The sequence below is a fragment of the Canis lupus genome, chromosome 38 (assembly GCF_003254725.2).
Source record: "Canis lupus dingo isolate Sandy chromosome 38, ASM325472v2, whole genome shotgun sequence".
Lineage (NCBI taxonomy): Eukaryota > Metazoa > Chordata > Mammalia > Carnivora > Canidae > Canis > Canis lupus.
The window spans coordinates 23,466,168-23,490,154 of record NC_064280.1 but is presented as its reverse complement, the minus strand read 5'-3'; the positions used below and the strand labels follow the sequence as shown (position 1 = coordinate 23,490,154).

The window sequence follows — 23,987 nt, the reverse complement described above, 5'->3', positions numbered from 1 at the left end:
GTAAGGATGTAGCCATCCCAGGAACAGAGTCAGTCCCTAATACCTTCAGCAACCAGCACAGGCACAAATGCAAGCCCTCCCTGCATTCCTGCCAACACCCCCATCCAGCAGTTTCTTAATCAAGGTACAAGGTTCCTGTTTCCAGTATTTCCCTTCCCTGTGAGGTCATGGCAAGGACCAACAGAACCCTGGAAGGGCAACCCGCAAATACATACAATTATTTCTTTATTTAAATTACTTGCTTATTTACAAAGTGTGTATTTTAAAAGCCTACCTGAATTCAAATTCCAACTCTTATTATGTCCCCCTCTGCATTAAAATCACCTATGAGCCAGTGGACAGCTGATCATCCTTATTCCACATGGAATATGATTGGTCATTTTTTTGTTTGATTTTATTTTTGTGTATCCCTCAATATACAGCAACAGAGATCACTTGCGGTGGAAGAGGGCATGGAAATACAGAGCCTACCAAAGCACTATCACCAGTTCTTCCTCTCTCGTTTTTTATTACCTAAATAATATTACCTTAGAAAATTTAGGAAATGGAGATACACAGACAAAAATAAGTAAATTTTTTGCTATCTGATCTCTTTTACATCAAACATCACATTTTGAAAGTGTCTTTCGGATTTTTACCCTTTATTATGTATGCACAAAGAATATAATTTTGTCACCTGACATATATTTTTCTATAATCCAGTTTGAGGTTTTTATTTTCACTTCATATGCTTTAAAGTGCTATTTAAGTCAACCAATGTAGAATTAAATTCTTGTTTTAATGTATAAGAAAAAATACTCAGTTATTCCATAAATTAGAAAAATAATTCTGTATATTTTGGCTTTAGATTATTTCCAGTATTCCTCAAGCCTGGAATGAGCATAAGAAAAATATGCCCATCAAATATGCTTCTATGAGCCTCAGAGTAGATCCATAATAATTTTCTAGGTGAGATCACAAGAAGCGTTGCTAGCTGTGAGACAGCCAGCTGTGGCCTCATACTCAGCCCTGGCACTCCCAGAGCCCACCTTTGCCCTCACCTTCATACTTTCTTTTGCAGATCAATACTTTCCTCCAATTCCAAATGCTCTCCTGAAACTCCAACATGGTTCAGGCCCCTGGGGAGACGAGATGTCAGACCCCTGATTCTTGGCGAGTTCTCTGCCGGCATGCTTTCCCTAAGGGTCCTACCATTATTCCAACAGAGAAGTGTGGAAGAGGAGGAAATTATTCTCCTTCTTTACCCTTCTAAATACCTGGCTGAGTCCCCTGTAATAAGAGACATATTAACAAAAGAAAAACAAGCAGAAGTCTGTTATAACATGTCTACCTCATGTACACCTGGGAGAAACCAGGGAAAACTTAGTAACTCCCTGCGGTGGCTTGAACCAACAGCTGAAATACCATCTTCAGCCGAAGACAAGAGAAAGGAAGGTGTGGAGGCCACTTATGAAGATTACCAGGAAAAACAGAATAAACAACGGTGTTTCTTATGCAGATTTCAGGCAGGCCATCCTTCATCATGAGATTCTGTTGTGATTTAGGGTCCCCTTCTCTTCCCTGTAGAGAGAGAGACACTGTTACAAATGCATGTTCCTTACACAAGAGCAATTTCTGTTCTCTTTGTAGAGTGTTTCCTATATTTGCTGTTTTTTCAAAATAATAAGCTCAAAATAATTTTATACCAAGGGAGCATACCTTCAGATGGCTCATTCTGCTACTCTTCAAGAGCCCCGAGCCAGGACCTTTCCGAATTAGGGAAGTTCATGAGATTCTCCAGTGCTTATTTAATCTCTTTTTAGCACAGCACTTCTTGAAAAGAGCTCGTGGTTTCCGTCTTTCAATAGTGACATCTACTGGGATTGGTTCCAGATGAAAGCAGTGGTTACTGATTGGAGCCGTTCCCACTGTCAGTGCTGTGAGGGGGAATTATTTTCTTCCCTGTTTATATCTTAGTTTGCTCACTAAAATGAATTGATTGGTAAATTAAGATGATATATTCATCCTCATTTCCACTGGGAATCCCTTCATGACAACATGGCTGTTGCCCACTTCCTTGCTCAACAGGACTCTCCTAGGAGAAATACTTTTTATCTTGGGTTGATCACTTTTAAAGAAAACATATTCTTCCCAAACTCTTAAAACAATGGAGAAATAGAATTATGTCAAACTCTCCTCTATGTCTTTCACGGGCTACATTATACCAGGCCAGCCATTTCTACCTAGCTCACTTTTTTCCCAAATCCATCCCATCAGGTATTTCTGGAGGCTCAACATTGAGCCTAAAAGCTCACACTAGAAAGTGACGGTTTATTCTCTTTCTTAACATGCTTCTTTTTTGGTGTGTACTTCCAAGTAGAAACCAAGATTGAAGGCTATACCTAGAGAAGCTGCCAGAGAGGAGGGTGTCCAGAAGGGTCCCAAGAAAGTGATGGTGCTGAAAGCAACAGAGCCATTTGTATATGATACCGTGGAGCCGGGGAAAAAGATGTTCCATGCCACTGTAGCTACTGAGAGCCAATTCTTCCAAGTGAAGGTTTTCCAGGTCAACCTGAAGGAAAAGTTCGTCTCAAAGAACATCATCACCATATCAGATTATGTTGGTCGCAATGGGTTTCTGGAGGTGTACGATGCCTCTTCTGTGTCTGAAGTCAGCGCTGACCAAAAGATGGAGGTCTCAAGCGGACTGATCCAAAAGGCAAATGCAACTCCAAAAATCCGTGATCTTTACTTGCAAAAGCCAGGAACGTTTGTGAATGGGATATATGAGGTGCACAAGGTAAGCCCACACCATTGTGTTGTACTATTTCTTCTGCAACCCCAGAATGTGAAGTCTGAACTTGCCAAGTAAAGTTTGGTTCACTTCTGAAACACAGGAACTCGAGGTACCAGTGACCAGGGTAGTTGGGTAGAAGCGTCCCACCTCAGGGTATGGGACAGGAGAGCTCTTCATATTCTGCCATGCAAGTTCTGCAGAAAGAGTTTCTCAGAATCCTTGGCATTTGTCAGATTTAATCATCTATTCACAGGCACCCTGGTCCAGAGCAGTGCAGACTCTTTCTATTTGTGTCCATATCTTCATGATTTTGTTTGAGCTCTGTCCCATCCATTTCGGTGACAGCTTAACTGTAAATAAAAAACTGTCCTCCCAAACTTGGATGCTAGCGGTGACGACCAGAGCGAGAAATCAATAGATTCTGCCCTAAAATGCAGCTGTTTCTAACACTTAGCTAAGATTCTGATCCTCTGAATCCCAAAGTGCTCCTCTCTTCACACTCATTCATCGAAATATTGTTGGGCATCAACATTAGCATTATCTAACAGGAAATATGGATATTGAAAAGACTAGAGAAATCAGGTTGTTTCATATGCAATTTATGGGGTGTCTGGGTTGGTTTGTTCGGTTAAGTCTCCAATTCTTGATTTTGGCTCAAGTCATGATCTCAGGGTTGTGAGATTGAGCCCCACATTGGGCTCCATGCTGGGTGTGAAGCCTGCTTAAGATTCTCTCTCCTCCATCTGTTGCCCCACACATATTCTCTCTCTCAAAACAAAACAAAAGTTAAAAATACTCAATTTATTAATATGGGCAATGAAATGTAGAATTTTGGTGAATTCTTAGAACTGGTGTAGATATTTCTGTCCCAGCACATCATGGAGATACTAGGCTGAGCCAACCCTACTTTCCATGACGAGTTTTGTTCCATACTCCATTTAACATGTCTTCTAGGGTGGCTCTTTCCTTCGACCCCTGTTGTTTCCTGTGCCCCCTGTGTAAGTGGCTATGCACACAGGTGCATATGCAGAATTAGTGAGTAGAGTGAGTGAGAGGATACCTAGAGCAATGTGACTGGATAATCTAGATTAAGGATTCAGGCAGATTGAGAGTGAATAGAGAATAGAAAAAAAAAAGGAAAATTATAGACTGAAATAATTCTCTACTTAATGAGAATTAATGACAATCGCCAGACCCATTAAGGAGAATCCCCTGAACAAAATACTTTAACCTATTTGCTGCCCCTCATTCTGGACCTCTAGATCATGTTAACCTGTCAGAGACAACAGTTTACACTCACACCCTGTGTTTCTAATAGATGTGGAAACCTGATCCAGTTCTCAGGAGAATGGTTCTGACTTTCTTTTGCAGAAAAACGTGTTAAATGAACAGATCATTTCGTATGAGATACAAGACAATACAGGGAAGATGGAGGTCTGGGTGTATGGACGCCTGACCGAAGTTGACTGTGAGGAAGGCGATAAACTCAGACTTACCTGCTTTGAACTAAGTGACAATGTGAAGAAGCTGAGATCTGTAATTCACAGTTTCATGAAGGTGGGAACTTCTGGGGAATATCATTCTTCCAACAAAGAAGACTTTAAGAAAACTAGACTGACTGTCCTTTCCTGTCATTCTTTCCTTTATCAGAGAAGGGGATGTGTAATCTTATTGAGGCCTTCAAAGTATATAATATCTAGCTAAATATTACAGAGTTGATTGAATGTGTCAGAGTAGGGAGATTATTTAGTAAATTTGAGCTTCATTAAGGCAGGCTTGTTTCAAATCCTGGCTCTGTGATTTTCTAACTGGTGGTGAACTTAAACACCAGGAACCTCAGGTTCTTCATCTATAATAGGCGGGGAATGTCATCTATCCCAGAGGCTGTTAAACAGAGTTCATGCCAGACCTAAAGGATCCACGGTGCCACTGAATATCTCAAAACACAAAGGGACCAGTTTTTATTTTAGTGTTATATACAGACTGGTCTACACAGCGGAAGGGGCTGGTCGTACAGGACGAAGTCCATGCTCTTTGTCACACACATCCATGCAGGATTGTGGGAAGACTATCAAAGGCTAGAATGACACAGATCAACACAAAGGTTGACGCATCCAGACGCATGGCAGTGCCCACACTCTGAAGTCTCTCCACTTCTGAGGCCCTCAAACCTTCCAGCCTTTCCCTCGCAGGCTCAGACCCTCCTCCCAACGTGTTTTCCCAGTGAGAACCTTCCCCTCAGCTCTTGCCATTGAGTACATCTGCTCCTTCTCCCGCCCTGTCCACAGGTACTCCTGCTGTATGCGAGTGATTACCTCATTTCAGGGTCTCAACCAAGGTGGGAAGGGGGGTGACTCAAAGGATGGGAATTCATTGAAGCAGATGGATGAGAGTGACAGCCTCACAGGAAGGAAGAGCAAAGGGGATGCAGCCAGTGGCAGGGAGATAGAGTCAGTGCAGAGAGAAAGGTAGAATCAGCTGCGTCTCAACTGTCCTGTCTTTATCTCTCTCTTCTTCAAGGTCATCAAGTCCAGGAAGAACAAGAAACAACCACTCGATCCTGATTCACATATGGAAACCTCACCATGATGTCCTTCTAAGAACATCAACAATGGATGGCATCAACAATGATCTCTATGGAGATAAAATCTAAGTTCAGAGGGAAAAAAAAAATATATATATATACATGAGAGAAATTCAGCGATAGATATACCATCTATCAATTCTAAGGAATAGAGTGGTCATGGGTAGTTTTTATTTTCTTTTTTATACTTTGCTGTGCCATCCTAATACCATATTTTGCATGTATCGTTTTCATAATTTGGAAAAAAATAATAAACATTTTTTCCTAAAAGAGTGCTATAACGGGAGTCTAATTCATTGGTGTGTTGCTTAAAAGAGAATCATTTGTGGGCTGCAGATCAGGGTTGGGCACACAGGCTCCAAAGCAATATTTGCACTTAGACTTTGGGGGTGACCCTGACAAGGTGAGCCTGGAGTCAAGAATAGGCTCCGAGAAACCCAGCTGAGGGCACAGGTCAACACGGAAATCCTCTGTGCTTCTGTTGCCAAGGCCTGTGTGCAAGAGAAGGATTGCTTTTGCTCAAAACAATGGGTATGTATTCAGAATTGGTGTCCCTGAGGGGGTGTCATGGCCAGCGGGCTGCAGAACGAGGCGCCTTTTGGGGATTTGCAGGAAGACGCTTCTGTGTTGCACGGGATTGCAGCTCTCGTGCCGTGGAGTCACTGGCTCCATTCCTTTACTCAAACAGCGATAGCTCAGTAGCTGTGCAACCCTATTTGCTGGTTCTCGTGCTGCACGAAGGTGGAAAGCAGTTTCATCACCTGCAATGAAAAAAGTGAAGTTTGGAGAGATTGAGGGAAGTTGTTAAGATTGTAACATCACTCCGCTGGTTCGGGAACAGATTTCATGCTGAGATGATGAAAAGATGTCACTGACCGCCTAATCTTCCTCCAGCTCAAACTTGATTTATGGACCCTCAGGATTAAGATGGCTTCACACAGAATGATGTTTGTATTCTGAGCTACATGCTCATAGTCATCGTGTTCTGACTCTTATTACTTCATATTCTTGTCACTTTATAGGAACTTTCTGTAATTGACTGTTCTATAGCATATAGACAATGGTGACTAAGAGTTAAAGAATGAGCTTCCAGTGACCTGCCCAGTCCCCGTCTTGACTTTCCTTACCGTCATGCCAATTCCCTCTTGAACTTGTTACTTCCAAGCACCTTGTGTCTCTAAGGGAGATGAACAAGAAATGACCCTCAACCCAAAAGAATTTATTTGGGTCTTTGATTTTGTTTTCACCTAAATAGCTTTATCCCCAACACCATGGACCTGGTCTATCTTCTATTTTTGCACTTTGCACCCTTTGGAGCTCCTCCTTGACCCCAGCATGAACCAGGTGAGAAGCTAGAACTTCTAGATTTGAAGTGGGATCCAAGAGAAGTTCACAACTCAGAGATGTATATCTGCCAGCACAAACACCTTATTCCTATAGTTGTACCAAGTGGTTTTAAGGTACACAAGTGGCAGAGAAATATCTCCAAGGATCTCAAAAGTATCACGGCATTGCTCTGATTAGAAGATGCACATCCAAATGGAATGCTTCATTTTTTAATTTGTAAAAATAGAGTTAATAATGGTGAAAACATAATAGTTGTATCTGTGGTGGCCATTAAACAAGGCACCTATATAAAGTGCTTAGCAATTAGCTACCCTGTAAAAATTAGTAAAGAAAGCTGTTACACTGCTGTTTGTAACTTGCATTTATTATCTGTTATAAATTTTTATGTGTCAGAACATTATCACAAATTGTGGTCATATTCGATAACGGATTCATCATGACTCATTTAACTCATTGGTTACTTCAATTATTTTGAATCCTTCTTAATTTAAAGCAATATTTATGTGACGCCCATAAGCCAACATATTTCCATGTTAAATAAGTATAAATGGAGTTTTTGTAATGCACCTCCAAACTGAATGCCTCATTTTTTTTCATTTCTAAAAATAGAGCTAAAATAGAGCTTATATTCTAAAAATAGAATATGAATATATTTGTTAATAATATTGCCCAATTGATGTCCCAATTAATACTCTGAGAACATTATTCTTAATGTGATATCATTATCACATTCATAAACTGCATATTATTAATTTAATGGATAAGAAATACGTATTGTTTTAAAATCTTTGATCCGTGGGAGCCTGGCTGGCTTAGTTGGTAGAGCATGTAACTTTTTTATCTCAAGACTGTGAGTTCAAGCCCCACGTTGTACATAGAGATTATTAGAATAATAATAACAATAACAATAATAGTAAAATCCTTGATCCGGTCTTTGTGAATCTTTTAAAAAATAATTTCATCTTATTTATTATAAAAGCAATGGGTGCTTATTCCAGAGAAATAAAAAAACACAATCAAAAGAGTATTAGAAACATCCACAATTTTATCTTCCTGTGTGGTACATATTTTCTTTTCACTTTTTAAATTAAGGTATAATGTGCATACAGTAAAATTCACTGTTATTAGTGCAAAGTTCTTTGAGGGTTTTTTAAAGATTTTATTTATTTATTTATTTATTTATTTATTTATTTATTTATTTATTTATAGAGTGTGCACGAGCAGGGGGAGGGGTAAAGGGAGAGAGAAAGAATGCGAAGCCCACTCCACACTGAGTGAGAAGCCCTATGCAGGGCTCAATCCCATGATCCTGAGATCATGACCTGAGCTAAAATCAAGAGTCAGATGTTTAACCTACTGAGCTACCCAGGCACTCAAAGTTCTCTGAGTTTTTACAAGTGCATGCAGTTGTTTACCACAAAATCAAGATCTAGAACAGTCCTACTGTAGCCAAGATTTCCTTCATGCTACTTTATTATCGACTCTTCCCCCCAGTTCCAGGCTCCTGACAACCACGGACATAGCTTCTTTAAAAAAAAAAAAAGTTAAATTTATTATTAAAGTATAATCAACATATAATGTTATATTCGTTGTAGGCGTACAACATATTGCTAGCAATTCCGAACATCATTCAATACCCATCATAAGTGTAGTCCACCTCTGTCATCATACAACATGATTATATTATCCACTATCCTCCCTATGCTGTACTTTTCATTTCCATGACTTATTTATTTTATACTTTCGCCTTCCCCAGAATTTCACAAAGTGGAGTGAAAAATGTATATATGGGGCGCCCGAGTGGCTCAGTCAGTGAAACGTCGGACTCTTGTTTTCAGCTCAGGTCATGATCTCAGCATCAAGAGATGCATCCCTGCTGGGCATGGAGCCTGCTTAGGATGCTTTCCCTCCCGCTCCCTCTGCACCCGCCCTGCTGCCTGTGAGCACTCTCTCTCTCTCTCTCTCTTTCTCTCTAAAATAAAATAAAATAAAATAAAATAAAATAAATAAAATAAAATAAAAGTGTATATGGAATTCTGAGTCTGGCTTCTTTCACATAGTATGATGCATTTATGATTCATCCATGTACTTGTGTATCTGCAGTTTATTCTTTTTTTGTTGTATGCAATTCAATAGTGTGAGTCTACCAAAGTTTTCTTATCCATTCCCCAGGTGAGGAATGATTGACTTGTGTACATTTTTGCCTAATTACACATAAAATTTCTATAAACATCCACATGCAGATGTTTGTGTGGACTCAGGTTATCATTTCACCTGGGAAACCTTGGAGCAAGATGCTGGTTTATATAAGTGTATGTTTAAATTTACAAGAAATTTCCAAACTGTAACATTGTTTGTTCCCATAAGCAGGGTGTGAACGTTTCATTGGCTCTACATCCTCCATGGGCTCAGACTTGTACGTACGTGTTAACTTTTACAAAAGCCTGCGGAACTCTTTCCTGCATGGTTGTGTCATCTGGAACCCACCGTTCCCTAGGGTTCTGGCTCCTTCACAACCTCATCGGCACTTGGCGTGGCCAGTCTTTTTCAATTTCAGCCCATCCAGTTGGTGTATGATGACATCTTGCAGCAGTTTTAATGTGAATTTCCCTAAAGAGGAATTATTTTGAGCAGCTTGCTATGTGCTCATTTGCCACCTGTGTATCTTTTTTTCTTTCTTTATAAAAAGTCAGTTGTTTGGGGATCCTGGGTGGCTCAGCGGTTTAGTGCCTGCCTTTGGCTCAGGGCATGATCCTGGAGTTCCAGGATCGAGTCCCACGTCAGGCTCCCTGCATGGAGCCTGTTTCTCTCTCTGCCTGTGTCTCTGCCTCTTTCTCTCTGTGTCTCTCATGAATAAATAAATTTAAAAAAAAAATTCAGTTGTTTGTTCTTAAGGAGTTCTTAAAGAGTTTTAAGAGTTATTTACAAATTTTGGGAATAGAATCGTTAGCAGCTATGCGGCTATCAAATATTAAGTCTCAAATTATGATATACATTTCTATGCCTTAAAGGTATCTTTCCAAGAGAATCTTATGTTGATAAAGTTAAATTATCAAAAAATGTATCCTGGGTGCTTTTGGTGTTATATCCAGGAAATCTTTGTTTAAACCAACATCATATATTTTCACTTGTGCTTTCTTCTAGCTTTATAGTTTTAGGTTCTGCATTTGAGTCAATGATCCATTTGGGTTAATTTTTATGTAGAGAGCAAGGTATGGGCCAGGTTCATTTTTTTTAAAATATGAATATTCCATTGTTCTGGTACTATTTGTTGAAAAAAGGTCCTTTCTCCCTTGAATTCTGGTTGTACTTTTGTAGACAATCAACAGATTCTATGTGTGTGGGCCTCTTTCTGAATTGTCATTTCCATTGAGTCTATATGCCTATCTTTTCTCCAATATGACAGGCTGTCTTATTAGCTCTCTTTTAAAAATATTTCTTAGTCCTTGCCTTAGAGCTTACAACACATGTCTTCAATCAGAAGTATTTCAATATCATCATGCTACCTGGCATGTTGTGTAAGGACCTTCCAGGAGCATACTTCTAATTCCTCCCTCTTGTGTTTTGTGTTATTGTTGCCAAATATTTTATTTTTGTTTATTGTATAAACACATAACAGTTTGCTAGTATATTTGCTTCAGACAAGGAATTGACAAACGATGGCCCACAGGCTTAGTCCAGCCTGTTGACTGTATCTGTCTAGATGCCACCTGTTTTTGTACAGTCCACAAGCAAAGAATGCTCTTTACATGTTTTTGATGTTGGAGGTGGGGAACCAAAAGAATATTGTATGATGCATGAAAATTATAAAAATATTCAATTTTCAACATCCATAATATAGTATTATGGGAACATAAGCATGCTCATTCATTCATGAATTGTCCAAGAATACTTTTGAGCTGGAATAGAGGTCAGCAGCTATAACAGAGACTGTAGGGAACATAGTGGAAAATATATGTTGGCCCTTTACAGACATATTTTGCCAACTCCTCTTTTTGAATATGTTACCTTTTAGAGTGCTTAAAAATAAGAAAAAATAGGGCAGCCTGAGTGGCCAAGCGGTTTAGTGCCGCCTTCAGCCCAGGTGTGATCCTAGAGACCAGGAATCGAGTCCCACATCGGGCTCCCTGCATGGAGTCTGCTTCTCCCTCTGCCTGTGTCCCTAGTTCTCTCTCTCTCTGTGTCTCTCATGAATAAATAAATAAAATCTTAAAAAAAAGAAAAATAGACTTTATAATACCTTGAATGTACTTTTCTTTGTATAGGTTTAAATTTTCACATGTTTTTAAATTCTTTTGCCTAGGGACACCTGGGTAGTACAGTCGGTTGAGTATCCGACTCTTGGTTTCAGCTCAGGTTGTGATCTCGTGGTTTTGGGATCAAGCCCCATGACGAGCTCCACACTCAGCACAGAGTCTGCTTGAGACTTTCACTCTCTCTCTCTTTTCCTCTGCCCTTCTACCCCCTGCTATCTCTCAAAAAATAAATAAATATTTTAATAAGTAAACTCCCTTGCCTAAAATATTTAACATTTCCTTTAATTCAGTCCCACCCTGAATACATTACCTCAGTTTTAGGGGTCTGAAAATGTCTATTTTGCCTCCTGTTTGAATATTTTTACTGGTTGAGAATTCTGCTTTGATAGTTTTTCCTCCAGAACAGCAAAGATGTCAGTACAGGATCTTCTGGCTTCCATAGTTTCTGGTGAGAAGTCTGCCGTCATTCCTACACCTGCGTCTGTGCGACTCCTCGCTACCTCCCCCCCACCCCCACCCCATGCCCTGGCTGCCTTCAGGATTTTTGTTTTGTCTTTTAGCAGTTTGAATATGGTAAACCTAAGTGTGTGTGTGTGATTCATTACTAATATTTCATCATTATATTTATTCAGCCTGGTGTTCCCTGAGGTTCTCCAGTCTCTGGTGATTTATCTTTGATTCATTTTAAGAAATTCTTTGCCTTCATCTCTTTTCACATATTTCTTATGCCTCAGTCTCTCTCTCTGAGAACAGAGAGAGAGATTGAGGCATATATTTATCTCCAATTATTGGTATTTTAAACTGCTTGACATTGTCCCACATCTCTTAGATACTCTAATCTTTCCTTTCTTTTGATTTTTTTTCTTTTTAATGTTTCCAAGTGAGTGATTTTTTTTTATCTCTCTCTAGGATATTGACTCTTTCCTTTGCTAAGTCTACTGATGATTCTGTTGTAGAATTCCCTTAACCCTATAACTGTGTTTTTTCACTTCTAGTAATTCCATTTAATTCTTTTCCTTAGTTTCCATTTTTCTACTGAAATTGTCCATTTAATGATACGTGTTTTCCAGCTATTTTAAATACCCAATCAGATCATTTCAACATCTGAATCCTGACTCTGTTTCTTTTGGTTGATTTGTATCCTTTTCTTTTTAAAGATTTTTTATTTATTTATTTATTTATTTATTTATTTATTTATTTTAGATTTTATTTATTTAGAGACAGAGAGAGTAGGAGCACAGGGAAGGGCAGAGGGAGGGGGAGAAACAGACTCCCCACTGAGCAGGAAACCCTACATGGGACTCGATCCCAGGACCCTGAAATCATGACCTAGCCAAAATCAGAGGCTTAACCAATTGAGCCACCCAGGTGCACCAAGATTGATTTGTGCACAGACTATTTTTCTTCTACTTCTTTGTGTGCCTCACAAATTTTGCCAAAAGCTATCCATGATGGTAGAGACTGAGGTAGACAGTATTAATACCTGGAAATGAGCATGGGTTATCTTTTGCTAGGACTTTACCATAGTGGTTGAATTAATCTGGTCAGGAGTTGAGCTGGCTTTGAGATTGACTGGTGCTATTTGTTGTCAGGGCACCATGTGTTTAAACTTCTTCTAGTACTACCATTAGCTTTCGTCCTTCCCTTCACACCTGAACCTAAGAAGCTATTATTATTTTTTTTACATGCCTAGCAATCAACTGTGGTGACTTATTATTTGGTGCTTGCTTAGCCTGGCAACCAGCAGCAGGCTGTGGGAGGAGTGATGGGGGAATTCCATATTGCCCCGGCTCAGCATTGGTCTTTGGTAGGCATCGTATCCTAAGTGTTATAGGTGACACTTTCATTCCTGATCCTGCCCTTCCCTCAGATGTAAGAGAACCCTTTGTATCCTGCTCCCAGGACCTATTCCTGCCCTTTCCTCAGGAGTAGATCAATTTTTTCTCCTCTCTGTTGTGATAGTCTTTATCCATGTCCTAATGATGGCACAATTTGCCTCTCTTCCTTTAGAGGATTAGTGTTCTATAAGGGAGGATCCAGGCGTGGCTTCATGTTCCCCATTGGGTTAGTCTCCCCAACCCCGATCTTTCTCATATCATCCAGTGAGACCCACAGAGAAGGACCTACAAGAGGGTGTAAATTCTCCTTATGGTTGAGACTCTCAGTGGTTCTATACTTTTATGCTAGTTCAAAGTCCCCCTTGAGCAACCCATTAAAACTTTTAGCTGAATTTTTCCATCTTATGGGGAACTTAGTGTCTATCATCTGCTCCCATGTGAGTGAGTGCTTGCACCTTCTCTCTCCTTGGAGGTATCTCTCTTTCCTTAGATTTTTCATTAGATGCTTGCTAGGCAGCCTCAGCTCTCTAATGGGTTTAGAAAAGGTTGTACTTTTGTAGATTATCTGGCTTAATTTTGTGGTGGGAGCAGCACTCTTCCTAATTTTCTACATTCTAAATAGGAGCAGAGTCATCTTACTCCTTACTTAATTGGGTCAGATTATCCGTGAGGTTGACAGTGTTTTCATGTTATGTTTGTTCTGTGAATTTGGTTACTTATAACTTACATCATTTGATTTGTATAACTATATATAATAAACATTTTTCTATTAACCATTTTATTCGATGAGTATTTATTGGATGATAATCTCCCTGAATGTCCACAATAGAGCACAGGGCCCTATCCTCACCCCAAACTAAACCTGACACAAGGCTGCAGTGGATGAGAAACAGACCTTTATTGTGACAATATGTTGTGACTTTGGATTTGTTTTTGCTAATCTGGCAGTGGCTGCAGTAGCCTATACTTGCTATTCTCAGGAAGCTCGCAGTCTAGTTGCAGAGGGTGTATGTATCAGCTATTCGATTAAATGCTGTTTAGACCAATTTGATCTGAATGGACCCTTTTTATTTTAATTTGGGGCTTAATAACTTGCATGGAAAAAAATACATGTAGTCTAAGAAGTAGTTGATTAGTTACCCGTCCTCTGCTTGCAGTGACTCCATCCTCGTAAAATGTAATTTCTTTTCTTCTCATAAAATTATCTCCTTCTGTTCCTTCTAGTACATTTTTTTCACTCTTAAGCGTCTCTCCTTAAGTTGTGTCTGGCCTGAGATATATATTCCTGCTTAACAAGGGCACATGCCACTGTTTTCCTGTCTGCACTCTCACTTCTCTATAGGGACAGGAGCCAGTGCAAACAAGGTTGGGGCATGAGGAAGAGGACCGATTGGAGGCAGCGGCATGCACCAGTATGAAGGGGAGACAAGGAAGGAGGAGGAAGGGAGCTCATCCTGACTCAATTGCCCTGGAGTCTGGTAGGTGCAAGGATGGCTGGATTAGTCACCTAGAATACAGATCCTATGTATAAGGTGCAAAAATTGCCAAGAGGGCAGACCCTGTTTGTGTATGAAGTAATCCCTCTTTCAGAAGCTACAAGGATGAAAGGCAGTTGAACCAGGATTGTGACAGTTTCTTGAGAATAAAGACACTTTTAAAGTATTTTGGTTTTAGTATATTCACTCTGCAGCTCTTTAGTTTTGAGGAGGAGGTTATTACATTTGGTTTTATTCTATATAGAGAGACTTTGAAATGAATAATTCCTGAGTCCTCTTCAAGCTCCTAGTGGAGAATAAGCTAGTCTTAGTAAGCAATATAAAACCATATATTTAAACATACCTTCAGGACTGCAAACAGCCCATTCACAATTGTTCCAAGGGGCTGAGCTTGAAGCTCCTTGATCTTTGGGGTTTCACCAACATCTCTGATAATGTGCATTGGGACACTGATCTGCATCAGACACAAATAAAGCACCATTCACTTCTGGGAAATGACCATGCCAATAATATTTTGATACTGTAATTATTTTTTTGGAGTGAATTTACCTTTTAGCTCTTACGAAAACTTTTACAGAAAAGAACTGACTGTCTGTAGCCCATGTAGCATACGTACATTCATCGTGGCAAATGTAATTATTTGAATGAAACCAAAGCATCCTCCCTGACGGTGCTTGTTCACTAGCCTTTCACTTCCAATCTGTCATGAATCCTGGTTCTTCTTCTCAAATCTCTTTCAGCTCAGTGTATTTCCTTCCATTTCCATTTTATGACCAAGTCTGTGTATTTTCCTCCATTTCCATTTTATGACCTAATCAAAGCTACTACTAGCTCTTCCTGACTTAGAGTGGTTTCCAGCGTCAAACTGGCCCATCACATTTTCCCCCAACAATATCTAGAGGCATCACTTCAAAACGAAAATCTAGTTTCATTCCCCTGCTTAAATCCTTTTGATCACTTCTGATTCTCTTAAAACAAAGACAATTCTAATAATGCTCCACCCAGCCGCACCATGTGTGTCTCTCAAAGGGCATCTCAACCACCCTCTGCTGATTGTCTGCATTCCACTCACACTGGTTTTCTCTCTAGTCCTTAAATAAGCCAACGACTTCTGCAACAAGGCTTTGTCACATGGTGTTCCCTCCGACGGAAGCACCATCCACTCCTATTCATTTCTCAGAGTTGAACCCAATGGTCACCTGCCATGAGAGGCCTCATCTGATACCACGACCCCTCACTCCTGGCTTTTGTTAGGTTCCCTTGACACCTGGTCTTGAAGGACCATCTTCTTCATTTATAAGCCATATGTCACCTTATCAATTCATTAATTTTCATTCATCAGAAAAATAATTAGACCTCACTCATTAGAGCGTACACTCTCCAAAACTTGGATTTGTTTTCCACTCCCTGTTTTATCACCAGAACCTTCCTGTTGCCTCGTAGGAGCTCAATGCGTATTTACTGAAAGGACGCATAGATGGAAGGGTGGATGACATGCTGGCTCCTCACCAAGACCATGTAACGCAGCTGTATAATCTGGCTACGGTGCCCCAGGTCGATGGCCAAGTTAGATCTCATCACGAAAAGCCAAATTCCAGTCGTGATTTTCAAAATACCAAGATGGTCACGGTCAGTTATTTGAGATACTCTCAGGCAGCAGAAGGCGAAGAGTTATTGGATGTTGTTTCTGATAGAAATGAGTGGTTTGGGGCTAAAAGGAACAAGACAATCTGTGAATTTACTGAAAGAGGGATGATTTAATTAGTAGGGCTGTCTGAGTGTAGAGTGAGCTGTCTTATGGGGCACAGGGTTCTCTGTCACTCCGTCTCAGAGAGTAGAAAGTGGTAGGCTCTGTGCCGGGGGAGCATGAGAGATCCCTGCCCTGGGCAGGAGGGGGACTAGTGCCACAGGTAAGTTAGTCCCACGAAGCAGGTGTGTCAGGAGGCGTGTGGATCACATGTCCCTTCCACGCTGGTGGCACGGGAGAGACACGGGCTCCAGAGACAGGGGGAGTCACCGCACCATGACCCCTAGCACGGCTGCCACCGTACCCCACACCCAGCGGTACCAAGGAGGCATCGGCGGTCCCGAGGATCTCACTTTCCTTAACAAGCAGGTGCACATTTCTACGTATCATCCCAGTTTCATTTTCAACCTTCTGCTTTAATCGTGCGGAGCTCTCTCAGGCCCTGATCACGTCTCCTCTCGGCCCCCTGCTTCTGGCCCTCAGGGTCCTCCTCTTCTTCGTCTCTCTTCCTGTGCTAGTCGGGCCCGAGCACGGATCATCGGCTCTGTGCCCATTCACGGTCTGCCCAGGTCTCCTCTACCTTCCCTGGGGTGAGGTCGTGGGGAGTGTGGACGGGCAGCGGTCGGGCAGAGAGAACATTCCACAAAGGATGGAGGGCGACGGGCAACAGAACAAAACCCGGTTTCCTGCCAGAGTAGTTCAGGGCAGCACAGGTAAACGTTCCCCTCCAGAGGAGGCCTAAGGGTGACCTAGGAAGCCGTGGTGGGGTCACAGAATAGAACTGCAGCCGGCTTCCTGAATGCGCCACACAGCTACAGCCAGTCCTGCGTCCTCCGTGGTCCCAGACTGGATCACGCTTACCTAGTTGGGATAATAAGATCCTAGGACTCTTGTCACCATAGCAAAATGGAAAAAGGTTGCCGGAGGGGAAACTGGGGGCTCTCCCAGACAGGGAGAAGGATGGATTCTAGATTTGAGAGAAAAACCGAAAGACCTCTCTCTAGGTTGTCAGCCTACGTCTGCCCAGATTCAGTTCCTGGCTCAGAATCCGAGAGGCCTTGGCCACGTTGTTCTGGGAGCAATCACGTGTAGTTAGTGCCCTCTTGGGGCCAAGCCCAAGAACCGCACGGTCTAACCTCCCGGCCCAGGAAAAGACCACGCCGTGAGTTCTGCTGGCGGGTCGGGTGCTGTAGCCGTCTCCCTGGGTAGCTCCGTAGGCTTAGGTTGCTACTCACAGTCACCGTCACCCACTGTAGAGTCATGCGTGGGAAGCGGTGGTGTTCACGGTGCACACACCCAAGTAGTATACAAGAGCCGTGGAGATTTTTGCTATTGAAGGCGTAGGTACAACCCTAGATTGCTGCACCTGGAGACTCGCGTTGCGAGGGGTCCTTGGGCAGAGGCTCCGTTGCTGGCTCTGATGCTCATGCTGATGTAAAGCCAGATGCTGTCAGGGAACAAAATCAGGAATGAAAAGCACCTGCGGGTACTTTTTCAGATTCAGTGCTTTACTGAGTGATATGAAATGGTGGGAAATGGAAACTGTCATCAGTGGTGGGAGGGAACCCCTGAGTCGGAAGGGAAGGATCCGTGGGTAGGGGAGGTGGGACCACGGCAGCCTAGGGGCCAGGGTACGTGGACGGGAAACAGACTGCAGTGCCCAGTGAGATCCTCTCTTCATGGGACCTCAGGCCTGCGGTGGAGGGAACACTGCACGCTTGCATTAATGGTTAAGAACTTGTGGTGACGTCCTGGATCCATGTCCAAGAAAGGGAGTGTCCGGAGGTTGCACAACGCCTCTGCAATTCTCAGGAAATAGCATACCTTCTACAGGTATTTTAAAAACAAATTCTAGGGAAGCCCAGGGGGGCTCCGTGGGTGGGCATCTGCCTTCAGCCCAGGGCGTGACCCCGGGGTCCCGGGATCGAGTTCCACGTCAGGCTCCCCATGGGGAGCCTGCTTCTCCCTCTGCCTGTGTCTCTGCCTCTCTTTCTCTCTGTGTCTCTCATGATAAATAAATAAAATCTTTAATTTTTTTTTAATTTAAGAAATAAAAAAATAAAACCAGATTCTACTCATTCAGTCTTACATTCTTGTGAAAAATCAGTTATCCGTGTATAAGTGGGTCCATTTCTGGATTCTTTATTTCATGCCATTGATTTTTCTGTCCTGTTGCCAATACCCACATTATAATTTTGCTATCTATGTGAGATATCCAAAATGATATACAAAATATCAACAATAACAACTCAGCAATATTCCTAGATAAGATAAACATACAAAAATTGCGCTTTTTTTTATTTCAGGAAGACTCCAATAGAAAAAAAAAATCTTGAATAAAAAAGTACAATTTCCAGTAACAAACTATGAGGTACTCGAGAGCATCTCACAAAAGATGTGTAAGGTCTTTAAAGAGAAAATTTTAAAGCTTTGTTGAATGATTTATAAGAAGAGCTAAATAAATAAGGATATCGATGATATTTTTAATCAATAAAGATTCAATAACATGAAAATGGCCACTTATCGAATTAACCTATAAACTCCACGCAGAGCCTCAAAGGGCTTTCGGTAGCGCTCATCAGGGTGAGCCCAAGATCAGGATAAAGAGGAAGGACAAGGGGCCCCTGGGTGGCTCAGTCAGTTGAGCGTCTGCCTTCAGCTCAGGTCATGATCCCAGGTGGTATGGAGCTCCACCTCGGGCTCCCTGCTCAGTGGGAGCCTGCTTCTCCCTCTCCTCCTTACTCATGCTCTCTGTTGCTCTCTGTCTCTAACAAATAAATAAAAATCTTAAAAAAAAAAAAAAGACAAAGAACAAAAATAGTGCACAAGTTTAAGAGATCTGTTAGGAAGGACCATCCTCCTAGATATCAACACTTACTGCGAATATGTGACGATTAAAGTGATGTGATAGTGGCGCAGAGAAAAATCGACCAGTAACCAGAGAATGTGGGAACAGAATCACGTGTTCATGAAAATGGTCTATAATGAAGTGGCGTTACGCATCGCCTGGAGGGGATGGGCAGCTCTTAGGAGTGGAGGGACAAATGGCAATCTACGTGGGGACACATAACACGGAAGCCTTACCTCACGCCATACAAAACATGTATCTAGGGCAGCCCGGTGGCTCAGCGGTTTAGCGCTGCCTTCAGCTCAGGTCATGACCCCGGGGGTCCTGGGATCGAGTCCCACATCGGGCTCCCTGCATGGAGCCTGCTTCTCCCTCTGTCTGTGTCTCTGCCTCTCTCTCCCTCCCTGTGTGTTTCATGAATAAATAAATAAAATCTTTACAAAAAAAAAAATATGTATGTAGGTGGATTGAGCACCTACGCAGGAAGAGCATACTGCCGAGGAAGTCACAGGACAGTCTCTCAGTGAGACGGGGCAGCGCTTCTCGAACGAGGCCCAAAAGGACAAGCCAGAGGGAGAAACTTGGTCGCATATAACTGCATGCAAGTTCTGAATCTCTTTGTGGGAAGAAACACACATACACACATACACAGTACACAAAGTAAAAATACAAGTCCCAAACGGAGACAATGTCTGCAATGTGTGTAACTAATAAAAGTCTCAAATTTGGAACATATGGAAAAGCGTCTATTGATAAGGGAAAAGATAATCAGTCTGTCTATAAAGTGAGCAAACACCGTGCAGGTGTTCAGAGCGTGCGGGGCAAAGGTTGACCAGCCCCGAGGACGGTAAGAGGGAGTCTTGTGGGGGGACGATGAAAACCGGCACAGAGGTGTTAAGAGAGTTCTTCAGGGGATACAGGAGAGTTCTCACCTGGGGCACGTGTTTCTGATGGACCGGGCAACGTGACTCCCCTGGTGCCCCTGAGGCAGGCAGACGTGATGGAGCGCTGCAGAGACACGGGACAATGCCAGCAAGGCCGACACGCTGGTGGCAAAGGAGCCAGGGAACGTGCTGCAAGCAGGAGGGAGATGCGGGCGCGGGGAGGTCTTCCGTGGGCTCACTGGCTTTTTGAATCCAGGAGAGAAATAACAGATTGTTTTCATACTGAGAAAGGCCAGGCAGGGGGAGGAAATCGGTGGCGCCTTAGAAGGTGTCTGTCTGCGATGCACCCTGGAAAAAAAGGAAGGCCACCCAGTGCTTCCCTGCGTGGCACCTGCTGCGAGGGAGCAGCGCCCACTCTGCTCGCACCCCCGGGATTTCCGGACCCCCCCCAAGGATGTCCGGCTGCGTTGACCTGCTGCTAACAGCCAGACACACGTGGGTGCAAACCCTCGTTGGGCCGTTCGTAGTTACGTAGGACATGTGCAAAATGACATCCCTCCTCCCCGTGTCTACGTCCTCAACTATAAAATGGGGGGGACGCTATCGATCTGAACTGAAGGACATGGTTAGAACGAGAGGAGTCCACGCAGGGAAGTCAAACCGTGTCATAGAGCCTCGCAAAGGACAGACGTTCAAAGTCAGCTATGAGCGTACCACGCACGTGCGGGACGGCGGCGGGTAGGAGCGAGACTTTGCAACACATAGTGGTTCTACCCCTGTGGGAGGCGGTGACACGGATCTGAGACTTAAGAGGGAAGGCGGGTGGGCAGCCCGGGTGGCCCAGAGGTTTAGCACCACCTTGGGCCCAGGGCGTGATCCTGGGGTCCCGGGATCGAGTCCCACATTGGGTGCCCTGCATGGAGCCTGCTTCTCCCTCTGCCTGTGTCTCTCATGAGTAAGTCAATAAAATCTTTAATTTTTTTTTCTTTTGCACAATGTGATTTTTTCAAAAGGTGTACGATGCGATGACTTGGTGGACATGCTCACAGCAGTGTTATTAGAAACTATCAACGTCTCTGGTCACGGGCTCGCCTTGGGAGAGTGCAGCCCAAACTCGGGGAAGGAAACCCCGGAGCCAGTGGCTGTCCTCTCCCCGCCCCACGCACAGGGATGCTCCACAGCAGGAGCGAGGCTCAGTGAGCAGGTGTGCTGCCTTGCCGCGGCAGAGGGATGTCAACACCTGCCCGAAGCCACCTCCGGAGCAGGGAGTTGACCCTGCAGTTGCCCCGGGCCCCCCCACCCCGTGAGCCAGAGAGGCCTCTAGGAGCAGGTGCATCGCAGCCAGATGCCCCACGTGGAGCCTGCTTCTCACCTGGCCACTTCCAGATCCAGCCTCAGCAGAAAGGAGGCACCGGCAGGCCTGGGCCCCATGACTGTGGCTTCCCGGCAGCGACAGGCTGCAGGTGTGACCTCGGAATGCGGAGATGACCTGCTACACGGGAATCATGTAAAAGACGTGGGCCACCCCCCCACACACACATGCGTGCCTGCCCTCTACCCGTGCAAGGACGAAGGGGAGCGGAGAAGTCCTGGCTGGTGTGTGGCCCCGGAGAGTGGGTGCGGGATGGGGTCACTGCCGGGAAGGGGGTGCGGGGGCCGAGGGTCAGGTCTGCAGGTGCCCACGCGGGCGGCCTCGCAGTGCAGGTGCATCCGACAGCGCAGGGCGGGGAGGGGGGGGTGGGCAGGGCCGGCCTGCGGGTGAGGGGAGGCTGGGCCTGGGCGCCGTGGGAGCTCGCGGGCTTGCAGTTGGGCCCAAGGGGAAGAGTCGGCAGGGCGCTTCGGCGACGGGAGACCTGGGAGGGGGAGGGGGAGGGGGAGGGGGAGCCAGGCGGGCCTCCGGGAAGGCACCGCCCATACCCAGCAAACCCGTCCAGGGAAGGGTCCCAGATAATGGCTCAGGCGGCCGGGCTGCGCCTCCTCCCCGCGTCCCGCCGCCCCAGAGCACCGCCCGCCCCCCGCCAGCCCTGCGCCCCACCCGTGCGCCCGGGGTCCAGCGCCCCTACTCGCCAGCGCGCCCCTGCGGCTGCTGCGTGGTCACCCCCGTCCCCCTCCCCCTCTCCCGTCCCCCTCCCTCCCTCCCCCTCGCCCCCTCCCTCTCTGCCGTCCCCCTCTCCCCCTACCCCTCTCCGTCCCCTTCCCTTCCTCCCCCTCTCCCGTCCCCTTCCCTCCCTCCCCCCTCTCCCGTCCCCTTCCCCCCCTCCCGCGGCCTCCGGCCTGGCGATGCTGCGCAAGCCCCCACCCAGGCTCTGGCACTCCCGCGGGGGCCTAAGCCCCGCCCCGCCCCGCCCCGCCCCTCCGGCCGTGAGACCTTGGGCCCGGCTCCTGACCTGGGAAGGCGGAGGGCCCCGATGCACAGGGCGTTACAAGGCGATGCCCCAGCGCACCAGGAGGACCCGAAGGGGGAAGGTGCTCAGCCAAGGCCGCCCGCGCCCGCGCCCGCGCCCACGGCCACCAGCATCCCCGCTGTCTTCATATTGATTCAGGAGGCCCAATGGCTCCTCCGCCTGATGCACCCAAATGTCAACCCTGTAGGGCCGCGGACTGCGGTGCGTCTCTTGCGTTTAAAAACATAAGAAAGAGACCAGCCCGGGGCTCGGAATATGGTTAGGGCGACAGCGCAGTTGTTAAACGTCCGACCCTCGTGTCCCACGCGTAAAGAACAATTCGCCACAATGGCCAGGCCCCCCACCCTGAGGCGAGCCTTCAGGAGCTCACGGCGCTGGCGCTCCGTCCAGGTGTGGGATGAAAACCCCACCTCAGGTATCCTGCAGCGCGGAGACCAGGCCCCTCCACACCTTCCCTGCGCCCCGCAGAGCATCCTCCAGGGAGCACCGCTCCAGCAGCGCGGCCTCGCCCACTGGCCCACTGCCCCCTCCCTTCCCCTCCCTCCCCTCCCCCTCCCTCTTCTCCTCCCCCCTCTTCCTCCCCCTCTCTCCTCCCCCTCTCTCCTCCCCCTTCCCCTTCTCCTCTCCCTTCATCCTCCTCCCCCCCTCCCCCTCTCCCCCTTCTCCCCCCTTCTCCCCCTTCTCCCCCTCCATCCTCCTCTCCTTCCCCCGCCCCTCCCCTTCCTCCCCTCCCCCTCCCCTTCCTTCCCCTGCCCTTCCCCCTTCCTCCCCTCCCCCTCCCCTTCCTTCCCCTGCCCTTCCCCCTTCCTCCCCTTCCTCCCCTCCCCCTCCCCTTCCTCTCCCTTCCTCCTCCCCCTCCATCCTCCTCCCCCTCCATCCTCCTCTCCCTCCTCCCCTCCCCCTCCCCTTCCCCTGCCCCCCTCCTCTCCCTTCCCCCTCCTCTCCCTTTCCCCTCCTCGGTGTCCCCATCATCCAGCCCTCATCCTTCTTAGCAGGACCACTAGTGCAACTGGTGAGACCCGGTGAACCGGTGAACGTAGGGATGACGACCGGCGGGCGAGGCTGTGATAAGGAATCCACAGGCCACCATACCTGACACTAGGTCACCCTATAACCCCCCGCCCCCCCAGCCCCCCTGAAGGAACCAAACTTGCGCTGAGCTCGGGGGGGGGGGGGGCACCTGACCCCAGAACCAGGGGGCCCAGAATGGTGAATTGGAGTTGGAATTCCAATTGGTATTGGAATCCCAACATTTATTTTCATCATGTGTTAATGGATTTTTAATGAGGCTAATCCGTCACAGCACGTGTGTGTCCGGAAAGGCAACCCCTGGCTTCGCCTTCCTTCTGGAGCCCGGTGGTGGGTGGTGACGAGTGGCACAGGCGGGGAGGTTTCTGCAGCGCCAGCGGCCCTTCCAGCCCCAGGGCTTCTGCATCGTCGGGCGCTTCCCTTGTTGCCTGGGACACCTGCAGGGAGGGAGCGGGGAGGGGGGCGGGGGGGCGCAGGACACCTGCAGGGAGGGCGCGGGGGGGGGGGGGGGGGCGGGGGGCGCAGAACACCTGCAGGGAGGCGGCCAGAGAGTGGAGCGCGGGTGTTGGCCGGGACCCTGTGCTGGGGAGGCCTGGGCTCCTGCTGACCGTGGGCTCCACTCGCCAGGGCCTGCCCTGCAGCACCTGCCTGGGCGCCCCCCCAGGAGGGGAACCGTGCTCTTCCGCCCCGCGGCGTGCACACCCCCTGCCCCCCCAGCCGGGCGCCAGTGCACCGTCCGCCCCAAGGACTCTCCCTCCGGGAAACACCGCGTCCCTG

The 23,987-nt window shown here is 46.1% G+C and overlaps 1 protein-coding gene and 1 long non-coding RNA gene across 14 annotated transcripts in view; one reads left to right on the top strand and one right to left on the bottom strand.

The window, feature by feature from the left end:
• Positions 1-5,641, top strand: part of LOC112642946 (myeloid cell nuclear differentiation antigen-like) — a 40,415-nt gene extending 34,774 nt beyond the window's left edge. For all 5 annotated transcript variants that reach the window (XM_035711088.2, XM_035711085.2, XM_035711086.2 and 2 more), the window contains 3 exons: positions 2,360-2,779; positions 4,148-4,333; positions 5,297-5,641. In XM_035711088.2, the coding sequence (XP_035566981.1) occupies positions 2,360-2,779; positions 4,148-4,333; positions 5,297-5,365 (675 nt within the window). In that variant the 3' untranslated portion in view covers positions 5,366-5,641. The remainder of the gene's footprint in view (positions 1-2,359; positions 2,780-4,147; positions 4,334-5,296) is intronic.
• LOC112642949 (uncharacterized) lies at positions 546-22,719 on the bottom strand. 9 transcript variants are annotated; one of them, XR_007409032.1, is made up of 6 exons: positions 22,164-22,693; positions 21,149-21,268; positions 19,825-20,124; positions 14,641-17,491; positions 5,092-6,121; positions 546-1,560 (listed from the first exon to the last, which is right to left on the bottom strand). It is a non-coding gene; the product is annotated as an uncharacterized LOC112642949 (long non-coding RNA). The 9 variants fall into 9 exon arrangements; XR_004812707.2 differs by lacking the exon at positions 546-1,560 and having other exon boundaries at positions 4,713-6,121; positions 14,641-14,751; positions 15,807-17,491; positions 22,164-22,694; XR_004812704.2 differs by lacking the exon at positions 546-1,560 and having other exon boundaries at positions 4,713-6,121; positions 21,149-21,265; positions 22,592-22,719.
• Between the last annotated feature and the right edge of the window lie 1,268 nt (positions 22,720-23,987).